Raw genomic sequence first — 25,251 nt, 5'->3', positions numbered from 1 at the left:
GTTTTGTGTTCGGACATGCCACGTTTTGCCATCTATCCATAAACGCTCCAAGTTTCAGTTCCTTCACTACCTAATAGATGGCAGTACATGACGACCGCAGACAGGAAGGATGATAGCGTGCGACAAGAACAAACGATAGGGGAGGCAATAGAAAGATACCGTCACAGTGTGCGACAAAGGCAGAGTGTACGATTGATAATAGAAGCAGAGGGGCTGATGTGTCACATGACAAATATAGACGATATGACTATCATTAAAATGGGAGAGGAAGACTGTTTGATTAATTTATATAAGTTTTTGTAAATGTTTCTGAAAATTTTTCGTATTTCTAAATATTTTGCGTTAGTTATAAACATTTACTTGTTTATTCCTACTTTGGATGTTCATTTACATCTAATATGTAAACAAAAATATATTTCGAAATTTTTGTATGTTCCCTTCTTCTAATTTGTGAAGATGGCGAGGATGAGGGCTTAGGGTGACGACAGTTAAAGGCGAATGATAAAACAGGAGGATTCTCTTTGTGATATTGATTTTTTCAATGAAATTGTGAGAATATACAGTAATTTACATTAAATTTAGTTTTATAATATAGCGTAATATATTACCCATAAGCTATGCTATATTAGATGGTATAACACTTTTAAATGTATATAATATTGTAGATGTATTGTTTATATCGTTTATAATGCCGTATATATTATGTATGTGACAAAATATTATATATACGTAGGCAATGTAATAGAAATAATATACTATAAAATTTACATTTATTTTACTTAAAACTATGTTATACTTGAATGTAGTGTTTGCGGATTGAAAGAACTCGTAGGATTCTGTCGTTTCTTGGATTTTCCAATGATTCTTGTGATTTTTCAATATTTTACGGTCGAAGTGGAAGGTTTGGTGCCTTGGTGTATGCATTTATAGACAGTGTAACCTCCAGACAGGGACTTGTTTCAAAATGAACAAGTGACATTCAAGCCTAATAAGATCTAGGATAATAGAATCGGTGAAACGATTAGTCAAAGAAACGATTAGTCATGCTAAATCCAATTAATCATTCACAATCGAATCGTAAATTATAATCTGTATAAATTATAATTTGTAAGCTGTTTAAATCCAATTAATCATTCACAATCGAATCGTAAATTATAATCTGTATAAATTATAATTTGTAAGCTATTTACAAAATATTTGTAATGTCCGGTGTAAAGAACGCGCGTTTGCCGACGCATTTGCGAGCCTAATTTTTGGACCGGTGCAGACGAGCGGTTTGCGTTAATTCGCCAATAGTTTTTGCACGAAATTACCTTTTCGATCAGTTGTATGATGATACAGTTGGAGTACAATAGAGTAAATTGTCTTGTCCTATACACCCTACTTGTAATGTCATAGGAACCGCTATTATACTGAATCGATAACGTCGCATGCGATTAGAACATATTAGGGGGGTAGAGTGACCTCCAAAACGAAAATGCATTGAATATCACGTCTATTCTGTACCTCGTCTGTGGCATTAGTGTGTGACAAGGACAGATAGAGAAATTAGTTCACCTTTTCACCGCTATGTTTCGATAGTATTTCATAAATTTCACAATAATTTCATGAAAATGAGATTACTATAACGATGAAAAAAGATATCGTGATATCGCTAAAAATATATTTTTCTCAAATGCATAATCATTATCGGACATCGTTCGTCAAACTGTATCTGAATAGTCGCAGTCTGTCGTGATATACATAATGAGGATTGAACGATTCTCTTCTTATTATTACTGTATATGAATCTTTCAGAAGTCAGATTGATCAACTCTGTTTTTTGTTGATTTCCTATTTCCATTACATAAGTAATCAATGTTTAATTTTCAAAAAATAAATGTAAATAAATTCTAAGGTGAACTTAGAAGGTAGTATCTGTAATATTATCGGTAGACTGCGAATTTTGATCTACTTAAAGAAAATTTAAAACTATAAAAATGCACAAAATATATATAACATAAAAAATATATATACAATATCCAAAATATGATACTCGTTGTAATACTTAGCGAATGAAACAAATCTCTACTTAGGTTACACTTCATTAGTTGTGTTAGTAGACTAATCGTTACTTTTCTGTAGCTTTCCATTTATACAGTTGATCAATGTGGTTTCTGAAGGGCTCATATATCAATGTGTATGTAGGTCCCTGCAGAAGTGCAGAAAACGAATGATGGCGGTGGTGAGGGGTGAGAACGTCGAGGTGCTGCTTTCACCCATATAGATCCAGCCTACAAATGTATACAGTAGTTGACTCTGGTCATAGGTTAGGATTTCATTTAACTAGTTACAGAAAATCTCAAGTATCTCTTTTCTTGATAGAAGACAACTGAGATACGAATAACCATATATATTTTTTACATATTTGTTTATTTTACATATATGTTAAAACCAAAGGCATGGAATCAGTTTAAAGAACTAGTGGGGATAGCGATGGCCAATTAACAAAGCAAAATCCCGGCCAGTTAACGCAGCACTATTTTATTGCCATGTGTAACCCTAGTTGTTACTTATGAGTGAAGATGAATATGGTACTCATATTTGCTCATGGGCAGAAGATATTACTCTGAAGCTCTGGAACACGCGAAAAATGCCGTTTATTACAAGTTTTGCTATTTACAACTTTTACAGTATCTTATATCACCGAACGATGCATTATCGATTGCTTTATCGTGTCTCATGATTACCGTGTGTTTGAAAATGTTAGAATTTTGTAGATGATAACGAAACTTGTAATTATTTATTATTTAAATTATATCTATAATTATTTATTATTTTATTTAAAGCGATTATTAAATTACAGGTTGTAAATTTCGAGCGATTATTATGAATTATTATTCAGTATAATAATAAATAATAATAATTATTAACAGAGAGTTTAAATTCTCTGTTCTTATATACACATCTGTTTTAGTATCTATTAAATGCAAAGAAAGTTTTTAAGAGTTTTCAATGTGTAAATAAGATTTTGAACGTAGACAATTTTATATGTAGATAATTTTTCCAAATTTTCAAATATATATCTTATAGAAACAATAAAATTATTTGAAAATTTGTAGAAAAAGGGGTCAAATACCCATTATCAGTGGGCGTACATACGTGCATCACTACTCACCTATCCATTATATGCAAAGATAGCTCTTAAAAATGTTCAATGCTTAAATAAGATTCTACATAAACAGATTTTCCAAATTTTCAAACATATTTTTTATAGAAACAATAAAATTATTTGAAAATTTGTAGGAGAAAGGGTTAAATATCCATTGTGAGTGCATGCATGTATGTGCATCACTACCCCTGCACACTTACGTCATAGTTACCTTGTGTGCAGGCCGGTGCACCCTTACCACGTAGCATCGCGTGCAGCAGCAGCAGCAGCAGCAGCCCGTCCTCTTTTCTACGTGTATGTATCATCCTTAGTGGAGGGGGTGAGATTGGTGCCATTTCAGTGACGTCAGAGTCGATCGTCAGGCGCAAACTGGGGGTTTGCGCCCACCATACTACGTCAGAATGACGAGCCGATAAACTACCTATCAGGTTTTTCTGCGGCGGGCGGGCCAACGGTCTTAGGGTAAACATTCCTTCTTTTTATCGTTTCAAGTAGTTGCATGTTGCATTTCATTTGATTTTATTAAATAGTGATTTAATTTTGATAGTGAAGTAACCGTAAAGAAAGAAAAAAATGAAGGAGGGTACTGAGGTGGTGGTCGGTGAAGCACGTTCTGGATTCTGGTTTCCAGGTGGCCGCCGTTGGTTTGGCCGACGATGGCGAACTCGGCGGGGACGACGGTCGACGGCATCGACGTCGGCGAGAATGACGGTACGACAGGTGTAACCGGTGGCGGTCCTAGGAATCCTCTCATCTGCGGTGTCTGTCATGACTATTACAACGAGCCTTGTCTGCTGTCCTGCTTTCACACCTTTTGTGCCCGCTGCATCTGTGGCCCTCATCTTGAGGGAAAAGTCTCCTGTCCCATCTGCGGGTAGATAACAACGACTGTTATTGCATGGCGTCCTTAGGGTGGGTGACGATCCCAGGTCTGGGTTAGGTTCGGCTACTATGTGCATGTTATTACATTTCCTATTAGTTCTATTGTCTCTGTGTAAATTTTGTGTCTTAACATAATGACAAAATTTGTTATGTCTTTGTCAGTTCCTTCTCCACGATGATCTTTTGCTTCGTACACTTTTGTTTCAATAATCTTGGGTTTAAAGAATGAAATTTCCTAATTGTTTTGATGTTTGTGGCATAGAATATATGAGTACGATAAGTTTTGCTTAACTTCATTGAAATATATATGAAATAAAATCCATATAGATAAACTTATTTTTATTATTTGTATAAGTTGTAAATTATGTTTGTTTTGCAAGTACTTGTTTAGACATATTTCTTTATTGTAAAGTGTACGTGTTTCTGATTTATCGTTCAGAATGGAATTCTATAGATTCATCTTATTGTAATTGTTTATTCTGTTGTAATGATTCTTTGAAATCCTTTTCTCTTTATATATGACTTTTGTGAGAATTTTTCTATATAGTTTATGATAATATTTTTTTGCAAGAGTTAAAGTATCTTTCATATCATTCCTAACACTTTGTATTGCCTGTTACCACAAATTTACAATACATTACTGCTCATAGGCAACAGACACAGTTGAAAGATGGAGCACAACAACCACCTCCTGATCAGCTGATACGTCAGCTAGTTGAGTTGGCAAACTCTGAGAATCCACCTTGTGCCAACTGTGATAAACGGGATAAGTCTACTATGTTTTTTTGTACAACATGTGGTAAGTAGCAAACAATAATAAATTTAACAATAAGCATCCTACTATCTTATCCTTGAAACTTAAAACTATTTTTGAATATAGGACAAGCTTTGTGTACACACTGCAGGGAGAATACCCATCGTGCAAAGATGTTCTCCACACACGAGGTGTTACATATGAGCAAATGCACCAAGGATACACAACGTCGTTGCCCGACCCATGGAGAACAATACATAATGTATAGTCAAAGTGCCAAGTGCATGCTCTGTGCTACTTGTTTTCGCGACACTCCTGCGGATGCGAGGCTTCACTGTGTTGATATTGAAAGTGCCTGGCAACAGGCTTCGAAGAAGATGGAACGAGCTGTTAATTCCATTTGTGAGCTGCAAGCTGGTGTGCGAGACGGAGTGTTGGCTTTAAAATCACAATTGGATGAACTACGACATAGTTTGGATTCCGAAAAAAGGACATTGAATTCTTTCTGTCAGGGAATGCAGGAGGCCATAACGAAGACGCACGGAAGTACTCTGACAGAATTGCAGCGACAGTTTGAAACGAAGGAAAGGATGGTTCGAAGCCAATTGCTTTCATTAGGTAGCGCACTTCCTGTGCTGCAGATGCATTTAATGCTATGCACTGCCTTTACTAGCGGCGCGACGAAATATCAATTTCTCGAGCTAGCCCATCCAATGTTGGAACGACTAAGTCGAGTCGCGCAATTAGGATATCCATCGAGGCCGCCTCTGCTGACTGCGCATCTGAAGACTAACTATAAGAATGAATTTGCTCGCGCACTGCAACCATACGTCGGTCAGTCCCAGAAGGAATCATTATATGACCAAACTCACACGACGGCTCAACAGGATCCGCCAGTGATTCAGGTACTTAGATACATTTAGCCTGGCCACCTCTCGATTACGAATTCCATCTTTACGTTCATATTACAAGTTTCTTTTTCATTGCATTTCTCGCGCACACTTCTGTGTAAGTATTTTTGTTTACAGGATTTTACTCGATATATGATGTGGCTTGTACTTAATCGTATGGTGGTAGTTAGTAGCCAGATTAGAATACAGTCATTCTTGTAGCAAATTGACTGTTCTCGGCAGACGTGAAAACGTTTCGTTTCTTGTTAGTTTCTTAGCCGATGATGTGGTAGTCAGTATCAGACAGTTTATTCAGACCCGTATATATCTATATACACGTCTGACGTTCTGGGAAGAAATGGCTCAGAGTTTACGTGAGATATTTCTTTTCCAAGCAGAGCAGCAAGTCTGCTCAGAGGATTCCAACCAAGAGCGGGACCGACGGTGGACCGTTTTCCAGTCACTGTCGAACGTTTGATAGTCAGCTGAAGGAATTGAATCAGCAGTTGCTCACTGTGAAGGAACGTTTAGAAGAATTACATCGTGATGTGGCAGTTCTGAGAAGAGCTAACACACCTCCGTTGGGCATACGTTACGAACAGGTGGCGAGGGATTGTCGGGTGCTAGAGCAACAATTAGAGCATTATCAGATGGAACTAGAACGTCTTAGAAACGTGTTCGATACACTTTGGGATGAACAGTTATGTAGAATTCACATAGAAAAAGAAATATTCCATTCTCAGGTATTATTTAGATTTTATTATTGGCAAAGCTTGAACGTCTTGAAGATACGTCGATTAATGAATTCTTTTGTTCATTCAGATGAACGATATCCTATCATTGAGAAGTCAGGTAAAACAATTGCAGAATCTTGCTCAACAATTAGAACCATATATAAAATCTTTTGCAACCGGAGTTAGTGCTGGTGAAGTAAGCATGATAGCCTCTGATGCAGCTAGTAATCAGCATTTGCAGGCGTTATTGGATCACTTGGCACGTTTACAAATGCAGGAACCACCGCAACCGCAAACCCAAGCCCCGACCAAGGATCATCGACATTCGCGTACTACTGCAACTAGTGCAGATAATGCGCTTTACATGAAAGGTATCTAATTTAATCTTAATTTCAATATACTCCAATTTCAAGATTATCACGTGATCCACGTGAATTTTTTATTTAGAAACGAAGGAGTTACCAACACGTTGCCGTACTCCTTCCGCTGATGTCGAAGCTGTCTTGGATTCGAGTGGGAACATTGTTGTCTATGGCACGGCCAAGTCAACGGACTCGAAAAGAGGAATGCTTAGCCAATTGATCGAAAAAGCTAGAAGTAAAGAAGATCGTAAGAAATCGCCAGGAAGAGAGGAAAGTCGTGATCGCAGTCAGAACCGACGACCAAGGAAGTCTCCCGATAGTACGAAGCCTAAAACACCGCCTGGTCACTGGTCTGCCAGCAAAGTACGATCTTTGTATCGATCTCTGAAGGGTGGCAGTGGAGATAATTCTGCCGAGGGACTCGATCAACCAGAAAGGTGCACGGATTCCCAGCAACCACAGTCGCATACGACTGGTAAGAATAGATCTGTGAGGATTGTATGCACGAGTAAATAATGTTGCTAGAAAGAATTTGATGCTATAAATTTGACGATAGTTCAGAGGATTATGTAGATAGCATTTATGATCGATGTAAATAAAACCCTGATGAATGTACACGAGAATTATTGTACTATCGCGCCCAATTCAGGAACGAGTGCGGCAAAGTATCGCTTTCATTCAAAGTCACGCCGGCTAATTAATTAAGGTATAAGTTGATGCACAGAGTGGCTCGTTTCGGAGCAAACGTACTGACAAGTGATGCGGTTATTACATACTGTTCCACTTAAAACAATGTAATGGGTATTAATGGATGATGGATGAGTTGGATGAATTCCAAGTTACAGTTCGAGTATTCTTTTCATTCGATGCACATCATGAAAATTTTAATTAAACCAATGTGTGTGTAAATGCACGGTTCAATTCAATTCATCATTTAATTACCTATCTCTCATGCCAAATTCTTCAAATTCTTTCACATGATAGAACAAACATTTCATATCAAACATCATTTAAAAACCATATATTTTAGCTACATTGTTTCTTTTAATTTTACAACATCGGTTCTCCGAAACATTAATATAACTAATTTCTCAAAGAAGGATGCATGAAGCGACATATTCAATTTTATCATCCTAGTTCATTCATTTAAATCATTCACATACTTCTAGCAGGGGAAGAAGGAGAATATCAACGAATTTCGGAGGCGTCCAGCACGGGAGAGGTGAAGAAACGAGTTCAGGCTCAGGTACACGCGGTTCCCGACGAGCAATCGATTCCTGCAGGCAAGAGAACCAAGGTGTATCCGGCTAGTGATTCGGAGGATGTGTTCTACGCGGATGAGAAGGCCTCGACGGAAGTGAGGAGACGTCGACGTGCGAGCTGTGACAGCCTAAGTACCACCGGCTCGGGAAGCAGGCGATCGAGTATTATCGATGGGACGGTAGGTCAATCCGCGCAGGATCCCAGGAAAACAATGGTTCTTTTGATCGAGCCTACACCGAAGTCGTCGTCTCTGGTGCAGAAGCAGCGTTCCTGGGAAACATTTCCTCGGCCAAAAAGCAAACGCAGTGTAACGGCCAGCGAGGGGGGAACCTCATCTCTTAGCCAGCTGAAGAAAACGGACAGTTTCGAGGGGCACGAGGAAACCGTGAGAACACTGGTGGCGGCCGTACAGGAGACAAGGTCACACCTGCATCATCGTCACGTGCATCATCATCGTCATCACCGAAAGAGCAAGACAAATTAAAATGATTCAAGGGAACCCATGGTGAAGGTTTCAAAGAAGCTTTCTTTCAAGAGGTATCCAGCCCGGATGGCCAAAGTGCAAAAGTAGATGTTAAGTAGAAGGAAAATTATATCGAAATAAAAGTATTTACTAGGTTGTTCTGAGTAGTTAGGCTGCGTTTGGTTATCCGGGAAGGAATCGATACCCTCCAAAATAATGCCTAGCATACATCGGGGAAAGTATTACAGAAGGACTGTACTTTTTCGATCGATAACACATTGTTATTGGTAGAAAGAAAATAATACATTGTTACGCAAAATGGTACTACGAGGATTTTGTTCCAAGTATTTTGAGCGTTTTATTAGAGGTATTATAATAAACATAAAGGGCATTTCGTGTGATGTATATAATACCACAGACGAAGATGATCTTACGAATTAGGAATCGTTTATCGCTATAAACTGCCATTGATTAAAGCACCTTCGACAAGTGCATGTTTTTACTTTTACGAGACATTGTAAATTTTTCGAATGTTTTATTTCTCGGTCTGGACCAAGAAGTGTTTTCAACGTTTATATAATCATCTTGTATAATTGATCGAGTAATTTCTACTCCCATGTATGTCTAGTCAGAGTTGTTTCAGGGTCAACCAGCCTTCAACGTAGAGCAGTCTTCAATTTTTTATCGAACAGCGTTTTGATTGCACTTTAAAGCGCCGAAGGTCATAATATTGCTGCCAATAGTCAAATAATACGTAAAAAAAGTATACATATTACATATACGTATATAAAAGAGAAAAAAAGAAATTAATAAATGATACTCTTACTGTTGATGCAATCCTTACATGGTGCATAAACATTCAGAGGCTCAAAATAGGATTATAGGGATACGTCGATAAACTATATGTGGGTATACATACAGTTACGATTTAATTAATACCACTACTACTATTACTACTACTACTACTACTATTACTACTACTACTACTACTACTACTACTACTACTACTACTACTACTACTATTACTACTACTACTACTACTACTACTCCTACTCCTACTACGAAAAAGTATAAGAAGGAAATAAGCAAGAAGCAGAGGAAGAAGAAGGAAAGTGGAAATGAAGGAAATAATTTCCCATACTGCTCAAATCATGTGTTTTCTTTAATTTGAAATTAAGATTGGATTAAGAGGAATGGATTTTGTAAAGTGAACGATTGAAATTGAATCGTAAAAACAGATAGAATTAGAATTTATATATAACAAATTCAAGGTACTTTATATAATGTACACTTAATCTCTCTAATTGAACGACGAACGAATCATCGATTGTACATGAAAAATCGAAGTGACAGCATTTTGTCCTGATAAGAAGAGACAGCCTAATTACAAGTGTACTTGTAATTTGCCAAACACACGAGGATCCATCGTTTGCAATTGTACTTCAATTATATAGGAGTATAATTGCGATAAATGTTTTTACAATTACATACACGTGTCAAATATTGAAGTGACTGTTTCACTAGAAATACACAATACTCAGCTTCCACGAAAAACGAAGGTTCCTCGTGAAAGTTAAATACAATCGTTAAAAAATTAAGATATCACGGTCTTCGTACAGATCATGAGTTATAATTATAGTAAGTGTACACGATTAATTATATATGAAAAATATCGAATTGCTGATAATATAGAGAAATATACAAGTTATGAAGTATAAAAATCGTTTAATTGTCGATAGATATTTCCATTATCCGATGCAGTGAATTTACTAACATGATTTTACGTATCCTTCTATTTTTTTTTCCTACTAGATTACAAGTCCTACAATTTTGTATGTACAGTTTATACTACTATAACAAGCTATTTATACAATTATTTTTTGTAGAATTGGCGCAACACGTTTTTCCAGCACAGTTTGCTTTATATTTCCAAATTTTAATAAGATTTAAGAAAAAGATATGGGGGTATAATAAAAAATATTAAAATAAAGACGTTATACAATTTTTTTTTGCTTGAGTATAAAAACTTGTTGATTTTATATAGACTACTATTCGATAAAATATATCCGTTTTATACATATGGTAATATATTATTATACATATATTTATTTATGGTATTATATTATATTATATTATATATAGTATTTAGATTGTAATCTGAATTATGTCATTTGTATCTTAATAAAGTATATAACGCACGATTTATTAGCTATGATAGTATTATAGAAGTAAATTTACATTCCTCATTTCTTTTTTCACTATCAAAGTCTTTCTATCAAATACTTATTCTATTTTTCGTACATCTACTTAAATTTAAAAATAAATACGTGATGATGATTCTTGCATTATCCATCTCCTAATTTCAAAATTTTTAGTATCAAAATTATATTTACAGGACAGGTGAAATTTAGAAAAATCAGATACAAATAAATTAATTTAAAATGAAATGTCATATTTATTATTACTTTATTATATTCCTTTGCATTTCTTCCAAACCATTAATATTAGTTACGGTTGGAAGGAGCTTTTCCTCAAGTCCTATCTCTGTTTTTTGATTGTTAAAACTATAATTAGTTTTTGTTCTTGGTCCTAAATTAATTAGTTTACAAAGAGTGTCTCTTTCATCTGAATCTAACATCATATTAAATGCTTTTTGAAAGGAATTTACCAAACGCATTAGTTCATTTATGTTAACGTTTTTACTGACATTTAATGCTGTATTAAATGGATTATGAATATAAAGAGGCGAGAAATCATTTTTCGGTTTGTATCTTCCATCTCTTATACAAATTGCTTGCGTTTTAAAATCGAAAGTACTATAATATTCAAAAAAATTAAATAAAAGATCGCGCAAACTTTCATTATTGATACGCTTTATGGATCTTACCCAACTTATAAACCAATTAAAATTAGGGTCTACTACTTTTTTGTTATTCCTACTGAGTTCTGCAAACAGAGAAATAAAAAGTACAATACCATAAATGAATATAAAGAATTTTTTTAATGTTCACACTTACCTACAAAGCAGTTTATAGTGTTCACAGATGGTAATATATCTTTCCTTTGTAAATAAAATATAATTAACAAAGTAAGGGAAAAATTTGTTATCCATTGACCTGGATATTCCTTTGTCAAATCCATAGCTCTTGCCCACTTACGAATGGTGCAAACAAGTGGCCTAATGCGCCAATCCAATTGTCCATACACATATAACAACTCGGACATTTGTAATGCAACCCTGTACAAATAGTTTCAAAAACTATTGTAACACCCTAAGAAGATGAAAAATATATATTTATTACATACGTGTTTGTGCCACTAAGATCACATTTCATATTTGTATTTATGTTATAAAATTTAATTATAGGGACCCGTGCTTCAAGAATCTTTTTTACATTAGTGATTCCAGGAATAAATATTTTCATTGTTGTACCTATTATATCTAAGAATTCTTTTTGTTCATTCCTTTCTGCAAGAGAGATATCTTGTGATATAAAAACGAGCTTTTTCAAGTTCTGAAAACAAAGCAATTTTTTTTATCAAAGATATACAAAACTGATAACATAATTATATATATGTCAAACTACTCCTTCATATTTACAAAGTTTTGATCAGTGTTCGTAACAATTTTACATAGTAAATCAAGATCACATCCCACTTGACCAAATCCATTAACAGAGGATCCAAATGGTACCACATCTATATTGGTAAATAACCTAGATAAATAATATGAAATCTGATCGGCGGTATAAAATCTCAATCTTATGTCTAAATCTGTAATTTTTGAAATATTGTATAGGGATATCATTTGATCTGACACCTAAAACATTAGAACATTTTTTATTATTATATATAATTTATAATCATAAAATTAAATTTAGTTTAATATGTTAATATATTACAGAATCTACTTCTTCCAGTAATTTTTTGATATCATTTGGCTTTGGAGCTTGAAAGTTAGGATATGTTCTAATATCGTGTTCTGATTTATTTAAATGTAATTTATTCCGTGATTTAAATGAAAATAATGGTGTCACACCTTGAGCATATTCTGTATTTGCTTTAGAGATAGCTATATTTTGAAATTTTTTCACATCTTCAGCTGAATTCAATTCCATTAATACAAAATTCTATAAATAATCATGCTACATTGAGAGTAATTATGTATAAAGTTCATTAAATTTTGTACTATAATGTTTAAATAAAGATCTATGAAATAAAAATTTTACATGTCTACACTTACGTTTTCATTTGATGTACGATAAGGAAAAATGTTTACAATAGTCGCATAAGATTTACAAAAACTTTCAAGATCACTAATACATCTCATATCATATAGCCTTATTAAAATAGATTTTTTTGCTTCATTCTGTCTGAATTGAAGTATTTCGTTAAATGGTTTATAATCTTTAAGTTTATTTGTACCTACAAAATATATTTGTTACTTCATACTGCTTTAAATACTGATATTTATTGAACAATATACATATAACAATGCTGATAACACTTGTTATGTTATTTAACTAAGTGAGATTAGTTATATTATATGTGTCAAGTTATTTATAAAATATTATTAAGTTATTTTATTAAATATTAGATATTTATCAATTATATTATATTATACAAATGAATGTTAAGGCTTCAATTAGTAAGATAATCTTTAATAAATGAAATAAGAAACGAATAAAAAAATAACTAAATTATAATGAAGGAAAAGAAGCAATTAATATAGAGTTGAAGGCACATTTATGAAAAAAAAACAAGAGAGAAAATAATACGATCATTGAAAGTTATGATCTTGCAAGTAAGGTTATGATATTAGAAATATAATTTTTTATAAAATTATCTTTCTGAAAGCATACCAGTTTTATCGGAACATCCCACAACATTGTGTTCTGTTACAAATCTCTTTATATTTATTATAGATTTACAATATAATGTATTTAATACAAAACCAAAATTACTATTAATACGATGAACTAGTGCCATTTTTGGGCTCTACAGTAGCGCCAAATTACCGCTAAACACGTGGTGGTAATCCATTGACTGACAACAAACAGGATAGATGTGATATGAAATGAGACTTCGTATCTGAGTTCCTGAAATATCGACTTGGAGAAAAATCAGTGTTCCTTAAGTCTTCTGCGATTTGCTACGGCGAACATAGGAATTAATATTCAACTCATCATTGAAAACGAAGAACTCAATACATCCATGCATATATACATATATGTATATAAATAAGAGTTTAACAAGCTTAAAGCCCCGTGCACAACTGCATATGTGAGGCTGTAAGAAATACCTATTATAACTCAATTAAAAATGAATATCATCAATATATTTGGTGTGGGTTGGGTTTAGCTTTTTCAATTCACACGCAACGAAGTGGCTGGCAATGGTCGCGTAAAACAACAACAGATCTTCTATTTCGCAAAATAATATCAATTATTCATAGTCAATCAGTCAATGACTATGCTGTGTATGCAGCCGGTAACTTATCATGTGCATAGTAAATAAGAAAACAATATAGACTGTCCAGACCACACTATAAAAAGGAGATAGCTACACAAAGTGACCCATTTTACGTTTCTAAATACATTTTCGAAAAACGTTCGTAAGCCAGGATTATTTCATTTGTGCGCATCTTTGAATTTCGAATTCGAACGTATAATGTTTTCATGATAATCGAACGTAGGTAAGGATGAGAAAGTACAGATATGCGAGGATAAGGAAGATAGACTGGCAAACTGGAGATCTCATATGAAATTATGTATACACATCCAATATACATATCATGTACAATTTTAATTTTGATTATTATTAATGATTTATTATAAATGATCGTTTTAAAACTGCTCTTGAACTTATGCAAAAATATTAGTGCTGTTGATTCAACTTGACTATTTTGTTATATTATTACAACAAATTTTTTTAATTCCTTCATACAATCATGCATACTAGATATACCGTTTCTTTAGCATGAGCCAAATCTGACATAAAGATTACGATCTTATATCGAATAAAAAAAATTCGCAGCAGACTTGGGAACGTCCTGAAAAATTTATTGAACAGGATTGTATGTACCGATAGAATACGTAATACGTAGCTTTGTCTTTTATTCAAATTGTATATAAAAAAGATAACCATAAATCTCTTTACTTTATAAAGCTTTTGAGTATAAGTACCATACTAACATTTTTTTAGGATACATACTATGGTGTTACTTTTAAACTCCAAACTTTCAGTAAATTTACAGATTCTTTAAATATACGTTCTAAAAATTTATGCAAATCTTACGAAGAAAAGACTAATGAATTTTAATTAAAAATTAAATATTGATTCCAAAAATGTTTGATATTAAGTGAATAATTTCCTTACTAAGATTTCAGAATAAGTATATAACACTAATAGAAAAGGCGGCAAGTTTAAAAGAACTTAAATTCAAGGAGATAAACTCAAGCAATCAGTGGTGATCAATTATGCAATTGCGATTCCCTGGCTTGCTCATACAGTTGCTTTTCTCACGCCAAGATAAACCGCCTTACAGACAATCGGCTTGACAGTTTGCCATTGGCGAGATCGATTGCCAAGATTTCTAAAAAAAAAAAATCACTTTCACCCCGCTTGCGTTTCTAGCTGAGTCTGTCTGTACTTTTTCTTGTTTTTATGTGAAATACTGCACTAACGTGCAATGATTCTTTCATTGGCCTCTCGAATCCTATTGAACTCCTCTTAACTCAATAAACAGCTTCTCTTGGCACGAGTGTAATGAGAAGCAAGGCCATTCGCAGAAACTGTAACCAGTTTCGATATTTTCGCATCTCTGTCTAATATCTACGCGGTTAACAAGAATCATATATCCGTAGAAATAATATGACGATTACACGAAGAATATGACCAAGAAAAACATGACAAGTATAGTTTTATTGATTTTCTGATTCCAATGTCATTTTATGATTAAACAGAAAACTCTTAAGATAATATGATCGAAAATGCAGATAACCTTCCAAATCTAAAGATGTAAATCTTTCAAAGATAAGAGTCTCGAGTATTTTAAAAATAGTTGATAGATTGGTCGAATTTTGAGAGAGTCAAAGGTGTAATTGTTTAAAATAAATGATATTTTAATATCTTCAATGTTGTAATATCGTGACGAGCAATATTTTGAAAATTTTTATGAAAGAACATACGTTTAGTGCCAAATTTTAAAACTACTTTCCTGTAGAAATATAGGAAAATAAAGAAATAGAAAAAATAGGAATAGGTAGCTTATCGTGTTCTTCCTCTGTAGTTTTTGTCATTTCTTCAGTTAAATTACCATAGATCCTTCCTTCGACGAAAGTAAACGTTTGTCATCATGGAAATATTGATGAGTGTTCATGGAAGAAATTCGCACGAAAAATACCTATCGTTTGCATCCGCGAATCTCAATTAATTCCAAGAACTTTGTTATGTCACGAACGCTGCATATCGACGATTCCCAAATAGATAAATCGTTTTACGTTCGTTCGCAGGCAGTTTTCACCATTTACGAGACAGACTTTCTCGTTACGATTTCTGAGCGACGAGTGGCGATTCAATTACGACAAGCATTTCATGGTACGTGTTTTTAGCCACCTAGAAGAAAGAGATCGGAGAAGAAATAGGTTAATTGTCTTCAAAATACGCGGCCAGTCATTACGCTCTTCTGGACAAGACTAAATAAATTGGGTGTTGCTAGAGCGATTCGTTTCTCCGCTCTTCTCTGTTATTATTCACACTTTTTCTACGTTTTCGCCGAAAACGGCACGCTCGCATTAACGCCCGTCCCGATACGATCGCCAACATCCTAAACGAGAGAAATTCCAAGTGGTAATTTATACCCTCTTCCTTAATGAAAGTTCGGTCTATTCTCTTTTCATCTGGAATAAGAGATTGCGGAGCACAGTTATACGAATTTCTCTAAGCATTGGTTCATCAGCTGGAATCCTTTTTTCTTCCTCTTCCATTTGCCCGCTAAATTTCGGTGGTCACGCAACGGATCAATTCTAAGATCATTTCTCATCCTATGCTTTTTATTAAAATTAAGGGTTTCATCGAACCACCACATGGATCTCATAGACAGAAATAACCTGTGAATCCGATTCGAAATCTCATCTCGGGGCATTAGTAGTAAGAGCAAACGATAATTACGCAATTCGCGTGTCGAGGAAAGTAAGTACATAGGTAGCTGGTATCGTGGATCGACTCGTAAGACGCAACGGCAATCATTCTCCTTGAGGCTAAGATCTTACTTTCAGTTGTTCGATGACAGAATGTAATACGTCCCGTGTAGTTCTTCGTTTGCACGCAATATTGAAAATTCCAACGAATGTTTACGACTTCGTTTCGATCGTTTTCATACCTGCTGCACTCGTACAATTTCTTCTGTCTCTCACGAAAGTTATTCGAAAGTGCACAACGCGACGCGTCCCAAGGGGCAGAAAACTTTAACCTAAAAATCGTGAAAGTTTTCTCGCGAAATCGGCGCGATTCGTCAGGTTGGTAACGAGATCCACGTTGCCGAATAGATTCACTTCTTCATCGAGTTACGATTCAAGCCAACTTCTCTTTTTTATCGCGGCACGTACAGGGACCCGTTTAACTCGATCGTTCCGCAGCTTTTTCATTCGCGATCACTGACGCGGAGGATTCATCGTGTGACGAATAGAAACAGTACCGTGCACAGAGACAAGAAAGTAACCGTCTTCTTTTTGCCTTCTCGTATCCATTACACACCCGAGAGGTGGGTGGATCACGATGGAAAGCGAATCGAACGCGATGAACGTGTTTTTTGTTCGAATAGATCGGTATCCACGTATTAGTGAAGTTTACTCGCCGTGGGCTACCTTCAAGAACAAAAAAATCATGGAGAACCAGTGTTGGTAATTACGATACTAATCGACTGTGACCAAATGGTCGAGAGCACCTCCTCTTCGGTAGAAGTAGATTAAACTTTCTTTCCACGCGATAATCCATTTTCAACTTTTCTGGATACTTTCCATCGGTCACGGAATTGATCGATTTATAGCAATGAATGAATATTGTTAAGATATATAAAATAACGGCGAAATAAGAAACTTATGTCCATACAAAAAATTTTTAGTACATACATACGCAATAAGGTAATACAATTAAATTTATCAACCATTCATCGATAACGAATATTTTTATTATTATATGAAAGAACTAAATTATTTATCTTCTTCGGATATAACTTCTACAAAATATACATTGATCATCTAAAATCTTATCGATGATATGTTAAAGTTAAGTATACAACTAATTAATATTAAATATTATTGTTAGAGTCACGATAGCCTTTGGATTAATTTGGAAGAATCTCTGAAACGATCTGAGAATAACGGACTCCTTAAATAATAAAACTGTTGAAGTACATTTTATCGTGCTATAAGGATAAATCATTTTGGCTCTTCCTTCCTATTTATAATTTCGAAACAATATTGCATTCTGTTAAAAGAGCAAGCAAGTGTCCACAAGTCCACATGCTCCTGACTTACTAGTACTACATATCCAGATGTCCCTGATTTATTAGAAAATCTCAAAGTGGCCTTAGATCGACATTCCTATCTCCTTCGTCGAATTCGATTCGATTCGAGAAAGGATAGGTTCTTCTTACGGCATGTGTCGCGATTGATCAGCCACTGACTCACTTCCCGATCGTTCGAACGGCTTCTAACTTCTTTCGTTGTGGCAATCGGTACGGTCGTGAGACCATAAACGATCATCTTAGATGTTTCATTCGTTTCAATGTTTCCTTCAAACATCAATCGACGTGTATGTGGGTCGATCGTGAGAGATTCGTAACTCTTAACGTTGACGATCTAATCGTCATTGGTTTAAGTATATATGGCCCGAGATCTTCAGATTCTTTTGTCTTCATAATCCTTTTTGACCCAATACTCGAAGTATCGTATCTAAAACTATTCGACAGACGTATGTAATGCAGTCTTCTATTCATAACTAGGATATGCAGTTATTACAAACTAATTTTTATCCGTTACGAATATTTTTCTATATATATAATTCTATATAATTTTCTATATAATGTGCGATAAAATTTAATCGTTTACACACGAGCCATTTAGAATTCACATTGGTCGATTCCATAAGCTGAAAAGTACAGAGAACGATGATGTTACAAATATTCTTTTGCCATTGAATTCTTCTAAATGTATTAAACATTTTCATTCTTAATTTCCTATTGTTTATATCGTTCTCATGCAATAAGTAAACTTATGAACGTAAGTAATTTGTTCTATGAGAAACAAAACCAAGAAAGAAATGAACAGAAAGTGAAGGTGACCAATTTAGCTTCCGAGGGACTAAATAATATCGGACCTTAATTGTTTCCTTTCTGAAAAATTAGAGCCAATCATTCTGAGCCGATCAGTTTGCCTTTAAAATGGCTCAAACACGCAGGCACCGTACCTTTCGTGTTTCAGTCGACCGTCAAAACATGTCACGTTCGTCTATCGATCGCGATTTAGGTCTATGCGAGCAAGATACATACCGTCGCGAATGGCTTAACGACAAACGCAAACAGAACCCCGTACTTTCTCCTAATATCCCTACTTTCATGGTCGCGATTCTAAGCGTATAATAGCGAACGATTGAACGTATCAACTCCATCGTCATCGATCCCAATCGGAAAATAGTTGCGCAGAGTGAAAACATCGCCGATCGGTAAACAGCGATCGATCGAAATTAATCTTCATGGCACCTCATTAGCGAGACAATCGATCTACCTATGACGTATGTATAGGAGTCGAAGAATTCGGAATTAAGAATCCGTCCGCACAGATAAATCGTCGTTTATAAAACCTGTTACTCCTGGACACGGTGGACGAAGAAACGATAGTTCCATCCTATGGTGGAATGAAGATGCACGCGGACGCAAGTGCAGCCACCGTTTACAGTTAGCCGTGTAAGCGGACTAGCAAGTTGCCTCTTCCTTGCCAGCCTCTCGAGCACCCCGCAGATTACAAAGAGATTAAAAGCCTGGCGAACGTGACGCGTGTACGGAATGCTCTCGATTTTATCTGATTGCAAGCGTAACAGAGAAACGTTCGTTCCGTCGAGCACGGCTACGAGGAAAAGATCCAGGCTAGATTTTAAGAAAGATCTAGGATAGATTTTAGGAAAGATCTAGTATCGATGAAAACGATTTGCGGAAACTAGGGTGAAATCTAGCACCATCTGCGAAAATCCATCCGATTCACAATGGGTCAGCGTGACATGTTCCATTATTCTCAGAGTCTAATATCCCAATATACCCAATTGTCCTTTTTAATATTCAATATTATTTCATCCAGAATACATTACTGCTACAAACTTAGAAGAGACTCGTTAACGATTATCAAGATATATTTCTCTTTTGAGTACTAATGTACAATGTTAACAATTTATTGAAAAATACGGCATAAAATTTATAATCTTCATACGATGATACAAGATTATCTTTTTTACCTATTAGAATTATTATTATGAATTATTATTATTATTCTTGTATTATTAAGTTATTAATTCAGCCTCCCAGAACTAATTAATTCCGCTTTCTTAATTTCATTTGAACTTTGTTTCATAAATACACGATTCATGTTCAATCTTCAAGAAACAAAGATCTACTTCTATAAATTCGTCTATCGTAGGAAGATGTCACAAATAATGAGAAATTCTAAGGTAATTTAAAAACCAGTGTTTGTAATATCATTTTTCTGTGCTTTTTAATTTCCGCAGTTGAGCAACGTGACTTCTGAGCTGTTCAATTAATGAAGTTTAAAATTAATCATTTAGGTCTACGTTCAACGTAAGAGAGTTTAGCAATGAAGAAGAAATAATCATAGGAATATATAATATCCAAAATGGTGCAGAAAGGCAAAAGTTGCGCCATAGTCGCACTTGGACATTTTATGGAAAATAGCTAGCTTAAGAATCTAAAAAATCTATGTACAGTAATAAAACCTTATCTTTTTTTAAATCTTCGAGTTGGCAAATTTCAATGCCAAGACATCCTACGTTTCGAAGGCGTTTCTTTCTCGAGGATGAGAGATATCGTGTCGTTTCTGTTTGGCCATTTTTGCCTGTTGTTTGATCAAGTAATCGAAGAGAAACGTCCACGGCGCTTTCGCGAGAGAAGTAATGCGATCGTTTAAACGCAAATCGTCTGACGTGAACCGTTCATTTATAGAATAATTAGTAGTCGCTGGGGAGGCCCCATTGCGTCTCCTTGGCTACGATCTACTCGCGGCGATTACACGAACCAGTTATGGCGTTATTCTGATTAGCGGGAGCGATGGTAAAGAAAAAATGGTAAAACGACGTGCTCGATTATAGAGAATTTAATACAACGCGTATACAGCACGCCTACGGAGTGTATCCCGCGCGTTTTCTTTCCACTTTCATAATACGCTGGTAATTTTTGCGCGTAAACGCAACACGCGGGTTAATTATCCTTTCTAACGGGGATAAACGTTCCATCGCGAGTTTCTAATCTATTTTGGTGATGCACTCGTGACTTTTACTTTTCTATGGCTTTCGAACTAATTGTGCTTTTCATTGCTAAACACGCCACGCAGCGAAATTAGTTCACCGGTGGATTCTGTCACAAGTTGAATGTTTGGAAAATGGAATCTTATTATGTCGTACAAAATCGGCATAAATATTGGTTGAATAATTAGTTAGGTTTGATATGTGCGTATTAAACATCTGAGATAATACATGCGTGATGAGATAGAAAGGTTCGTGATTGAACAAGTGATACGTCAATCTTAATACAGATATAGATATTAATATAATAATTCAATATTACGAACACAAGTTAAGGAGCTGTGTTCCATCTTTTAAATATTATTACATTAATTTGAGTATTTTATAGGTTTTTATATAGTATTATGCAGATTTCGTACATTTTTTCACGTTTATATATTTTCCCATAAATACTTAAATATTCGTAGTTTGCTAATGAGGCTTTCTGTTCTACTGGCTCTATGAAGCTATGGTGGGTTGTTTAGAAAGTTTGTAGAATTCCTAGAAATCTATTCTACTACTTGGAGAATTATTTATTACAAACTGTGAATACTGTTTCTAATTGGACATTACCTACCTGTATCAAAGAGGTTCATCTAGAATTGATCAATGGGGAAGACGTCGTTTTTTAACAGGACAACATTAAACCTAATGTATCGATAAAGACCAGACAAAAAATGTTAGACCATAGTTGGAATGTTCAGATCCCATTCACTACATATGCTATATATAATCTCACTATCATCTATTCTGGTCATTATAAAACGCTTTTAATGGTGAGAAACTGAATACCTTTAAAATGTGCAAAAATTACTTGAAGGAATTTATTCATGCAGAAAAACAGGAAGATTTCTCGAAAAATGATTTGTGAAGCTATTTGATGGATGATAAAAGTTAGAGTCGAAGGAAAATTTAATCTATTTGATAAAACATTAATTCTGTAGAAATTGCCTTTATATTTTTCTTAAGTTTCCCTATAGGTTGGATTCGACCCTGTTGCATTCAATTCTAATCTATTTCATTTATCATTTTCCAATCGTAGTTAGTCTAGTCTATTTCAATTAAATTTTCTTCAGTTACAATATACGTATAAAATACATTCTTTTGTTCATTACAAATTTAATAAAAATGCATCGATGTAAATGTAGTTACCGTAAAAATAACTTATTGGATATGAATCTGTTGGAACAAGATATCAACTATAACTTGAATTGTAAAGGGTTGAAATTCTAGTTGCTATTGAACTCGAACTCAAACCGTGGAAACAACAATGCCTCTTCCATCTCCCATAAATTCCTTTCTTCTTTTTTGTGGGTTCCTCATTACCGTTAGGTCGGATGCACGACTCATGTTAATGTTCCGTTTTCGTTAATTGCTCGAAATTACCTAATTCCCAGGAGCCCTATTTCAAAGCAACACATTTTTGTATAGTCGTGTCCATTGTAAACGAAAAACGGTCCTACCTGAGCGATTCGACGTCCGCGTATTCATTCACGGTCTTAATTAATTTCCAAGCAACGGCGCGGAGAAGAAAGTAAACAACGATTTACATGACGTGGCTACCGTTTCCTTTTACGAAACGCGCATACGTATTTCTCACGAAAGCAAAATCGTCTCGAAGACATATTCAACCGGCTAATTAGCGACTTATTAAGATGGAATCATTGCCTCTGAATAATTGCTTTTATATCGACTCTCTCACAGAACCACGTTTCTTGCAAGTCGTTATAGTTCGCAGTATCGTTACGTAGTCACTTCATTTATCAAACTGCGATTAAAAATTGGAAACCAACTTCGAGTAAGCCTATTCGCTTGAGTATGGTAATTTTCTAGCAACTAGACGAGTTCTCTTGATCTCGGAAAGTTGATTGGTAGAAGTTTCAGATTATTATAAGCACACCGAGAAACGATTGATCTACTACGGCCTTGTCGCATAATTTTTTAAATAAATAAATAAATTGTCAAATTATCAGATTGTTTGTGAAATTTTGATGATGCTTGGAAGACTAATAATGTTTGTTTCAACTCAAAAATATTGATTAGTTACTAATGAATTCCTATACGATCTGGTCAATATAAGCTATACTAATTACAATTGATCATACGCAATCAGCTTGTGGAACTTTACTTACTTTACGATAGAACTCCATTTATCTGAATCCATTTATCTAAAAATAAATTGTTCCTATAGAACTGAAGTTCTGTGCTTCCCATAAATGCTCCCCACAAACTATGATCTTTGGTTCAGATAAGTGAATCCAATCATTTAATAAAAAAATAGCTGACATTTCATTTACTATATATCGAACAAACGATCCCTTACTGTGTATTTTCCAAACTATTAGAATCGCGTTCGTCTCTCCGACAGAACGATTTCCTCGAAGATGCATACATCAAGATAAAGTGGAATTCCATTGTATCGCTAAACTTGTTAATATTGATAACTTAGATGGATTGTGCGGGAGGTCTCAGGAAAGAAACAGGAAGAAAGAGAATGAAATGTGAGGACGTGCATTGAGACTGGCACAGGTGGCATATACTAGAGGATCTGGCTAGTGTAGCGTTCGACAGCAGCTACCTGTCGGTGAGAAAGAACGTGATTAACAAACGTGATCGATCCTGGTGATGCCCGAGATAATTCCGAGCGGGCAGTCCTCGCACGCACGATCAATATTTATAACGCGTGGTGGCCGGTGCTCCTGTTTCTTCGACGCGTGGAATCTACTGTGGGCAAGCGTGCACGAGCACGACGGACTCGCGTGCGAACGTGATCATTTTCCAAGCGTTACGGATAGAAATTGGCCGTGAACAGCGCTCGAGAGGGAAACAGCGATCCAAGCGTCGCGACGCGTTGTACGGAATGCTACAAGATCGCTGGATCGTAATCGATGGTTATTTCAACACATTGCCGCAGTGGCCATCAATAATCTATGTTATTAAATTTTATAGAGTGATTACAGTAAGATAAATTTCATGGACTTAACATTGAATAATTTAGTACTTTGTGAGAAGAAATATAATACATTTTGTAAAAATTAAATATTATAATGTAGTATTATTATACATATGGCGGGTCTTGGGACAAGATATGTATATATATAATTCGTATGGTAATTAATGTATTAATTGAAGGAATCATATCGAGACAATATGAGTGATAAATCTTCTTTGCTAATTATTTTGTTAATCTGCACTCTTTATAAATTGTTCATTTTCGAGAAAGAATTTTTATAGTACGATGTCTTATAAAATGTTGGATTACATAGCATGAAATATCTGTGTTATCGAGGCAAGCTCGATTAGGGGTTCAAAAGATTAATACTTTCTCTACAGCACCTACGGAACCGACAATACGGTAGAGATCCATTTATTGAAATTAAATCCTTAGTTAGCGACAGATTAAATGAACTGTTGACTATTAAATCCATTTATCTAACCGTGAAATACGTATGAAAAATTATAGGTAGTGGAGAGAATTAATAAACTCGAATTATGTTGACTATCTATGATTTTAAATGAAAATGTCTGTATAAATGGAATAACATCTTTAATTTGGAAATTACCAGTCAAGATATTATATTACATAGGCATGTGTACTGCTGTATTATTAATTGTCAATAAAGACATATGTCAGAATAGAAGAATAAATAAAACTTTAAAACTAATTCGCTTCGAATCTTAGGAAGTTTCCTAAAAGTGGAATCCCAATCGTAAGGAAAATGAATAGAAGCGGCTCTCCACTTTCCTTGACTCGCATAATTGCACAAACCTACACGGAGACTGACTCACAATAGAGACCTGTGTTATAGCTTCAGATATGTAGATCTGTTCATCGTGTAATCACGGTACTTGCGCGGTACCGAGTCACTCCGAAGATTCCCTGATGCTGATACACATTCTTTTTCAGGAAGGTAGCAATTTTCCAACTTATATTTCCCCATTTATGTACGACACACGGAAGATAAGTACTCGTTTGTAACAAAACATTGCATATATTCTCTGAATTTTCTCTTTGATATACTGCCTTTGAACTTTGAAATTTCCATCGTACAATCGTTCTTCTGAATAATATTTCTATTAATCTCCAAACAAAGATGCAATTTTTATTTGAAATTCAGTAGAAAGCAAGATCCTTAGTTTCTAAAGTTTCAATTTATTGTTCTCTCTTGCCCTATTAAAATTTAT

General features: G+C 34.9%; 2 protein-coding genes across 10 annotated transcripts; one reads left to right on the top strand and one right to left on the bottom strand.

Annotated features, from left to right (window-relative positions):
- The first annotated feature begins 1,530 nt into the window (after nt 1-1,530).
- On the top strand, nt 1,531-9,734 carry LOC132913612 (RING finger protein 207-like). 8 transcript variants are annotated; one of them, XM_060972052.1, is made up of 10 exons: nt 1,531-2,094; nt 2,188-2,245; nt 3,374-3,613; nt 3,783-4,025; nt 4,684-4,832; nt 4,914-5,692; nt 6,076-6,420; nt 6,500-6,782; nt 6,859-7,248; nt 7,943-9,734. In XM_060972052.1, exons 4-10 carry the CDS (start codon nt 3,808-3,810, stop codon nt 8,518-8,520), a joined length of 2,742 nt encoding a protein of 913 aa, XP_060828035.1. In that variant the 5' UTR covers nt 1,531-2,094; nt 2,188-2,245; nt 3,374-3,613; nt 3,783-3,807; the 3' UTR covers nt 8,521-9,734. The 8 variants fall into 8 exon arrangements, with proteins under 8 accessions (XP_060828035.1, XP_060828034.1, XP_060828038.1 ...); XM_060972051.1 differs by having other exon boundaries at nt 1,531-2,245; XM_060972056.1 differs by lacking the exons at nt 1,531-2,094; nt 2,188-2,245 and having other exon boundaries at nt 3,044-3,613; nt 7,943-8,214; nt 8,296-9,734.
- Nucleotides 9,735-10,930: 1,196 nt separating this feature from the next.
- Nucleotides 10,931-13,534, bottom strand: LOC132913613 (poly(A) RNA polymerase, mitochondrial). 2 transcript variants are annotated; one of them, XM_060972059.1, is made up of 7 exons: nt 13,362-13,534; nt 12,743-12,924; nt 12,402-12,629; nt 12,101-12,319; nt 11,806-12,014; nt 11,517-11,737; nt 10,931-11,445 (listed from the first exon to the last, which is right to left on the bottom strand). In XM_060972059.1, exons 1-7 carry the CDS (start codon nt 13,486-13,488, stop codon nt 10,961-10,963), a joined length of 1,671 nt encoding a protein of 556 aa, XP_060828042.1. In that variant the 5' UTR covers nt 13,489-13,534; the 3' UTR covers nt 10,931-10,960. The 2 variants fall into 2 exon arrangements, with proteins under 2 accessions (XP_060828042.1, XP_060828043.1); XM_060972060.1 differs by lacking the exon at nt 12,402-12,629.
- Nucleotides 13,535-25,251: the final 11,717 nt, after the last annotated feature.

The sequence above is a fragment of the Bombus pascuorum genome, chromosome 13 (genome assembly GCF_905332965.1).
Source record: "Bombus pascuorum chromosome 13, iyBomPasc1.1, whole genome shotgun sequence".
NCBI classification, from domain to species: Eukaryota; Metazoa; Arthropoda; class Insecta; order Hymenoptera; family Apidae; genus Bombus; species Bombus pascuorum.
This window is presented reverse-complemented; position numbering and strand designations above follow the sequence as displayed.

Bases quoted from the DNA above. Each gene is read 5' to 3' on its own strand.
- LOC132913613 (XM_060972059.1), bottom strand. From the start codon at position 13,488: ATGGCACTAGTTCATCGTATTAATAGTAATTTTGGTTTTGTATTAAAT. The intron at 12,925-13,361 runs GTATGCTTTCAG...TATATTTTGTAG, and splicing joins GGGATGTTCCGATAAAACTG to GTACAAATAAACTTAAAGAT. The intron at 12,630-12,742 runs GTAAGTGTAGAC...GATTATTTATAG, and splicing joins ATCGTACATCAAATGAAAAC to AATTTTGTATTAATGGAATT.
- LOC132913612 (XM_060972052.1), top strand. From the start codon at position 3,808: ATGGCGAACTCGGCGGGGACGACGGTCGACGGCATCGACGTCGGCGAG. The intron at 4,026-4,683 runs GTAGATAACAAC...TACTGCTCATAG, and splicing joins GTCTCCTGTCCCATCTGCGG to GCAACAGACACAGTTGAAAG. The intron at 6,421-6,499 runs GTATTATTTAGA...TTGTTCATTCAG, and splicing joins AAGAAATATTCCATTCTCAG to ATGAACGATATCCTATCATT.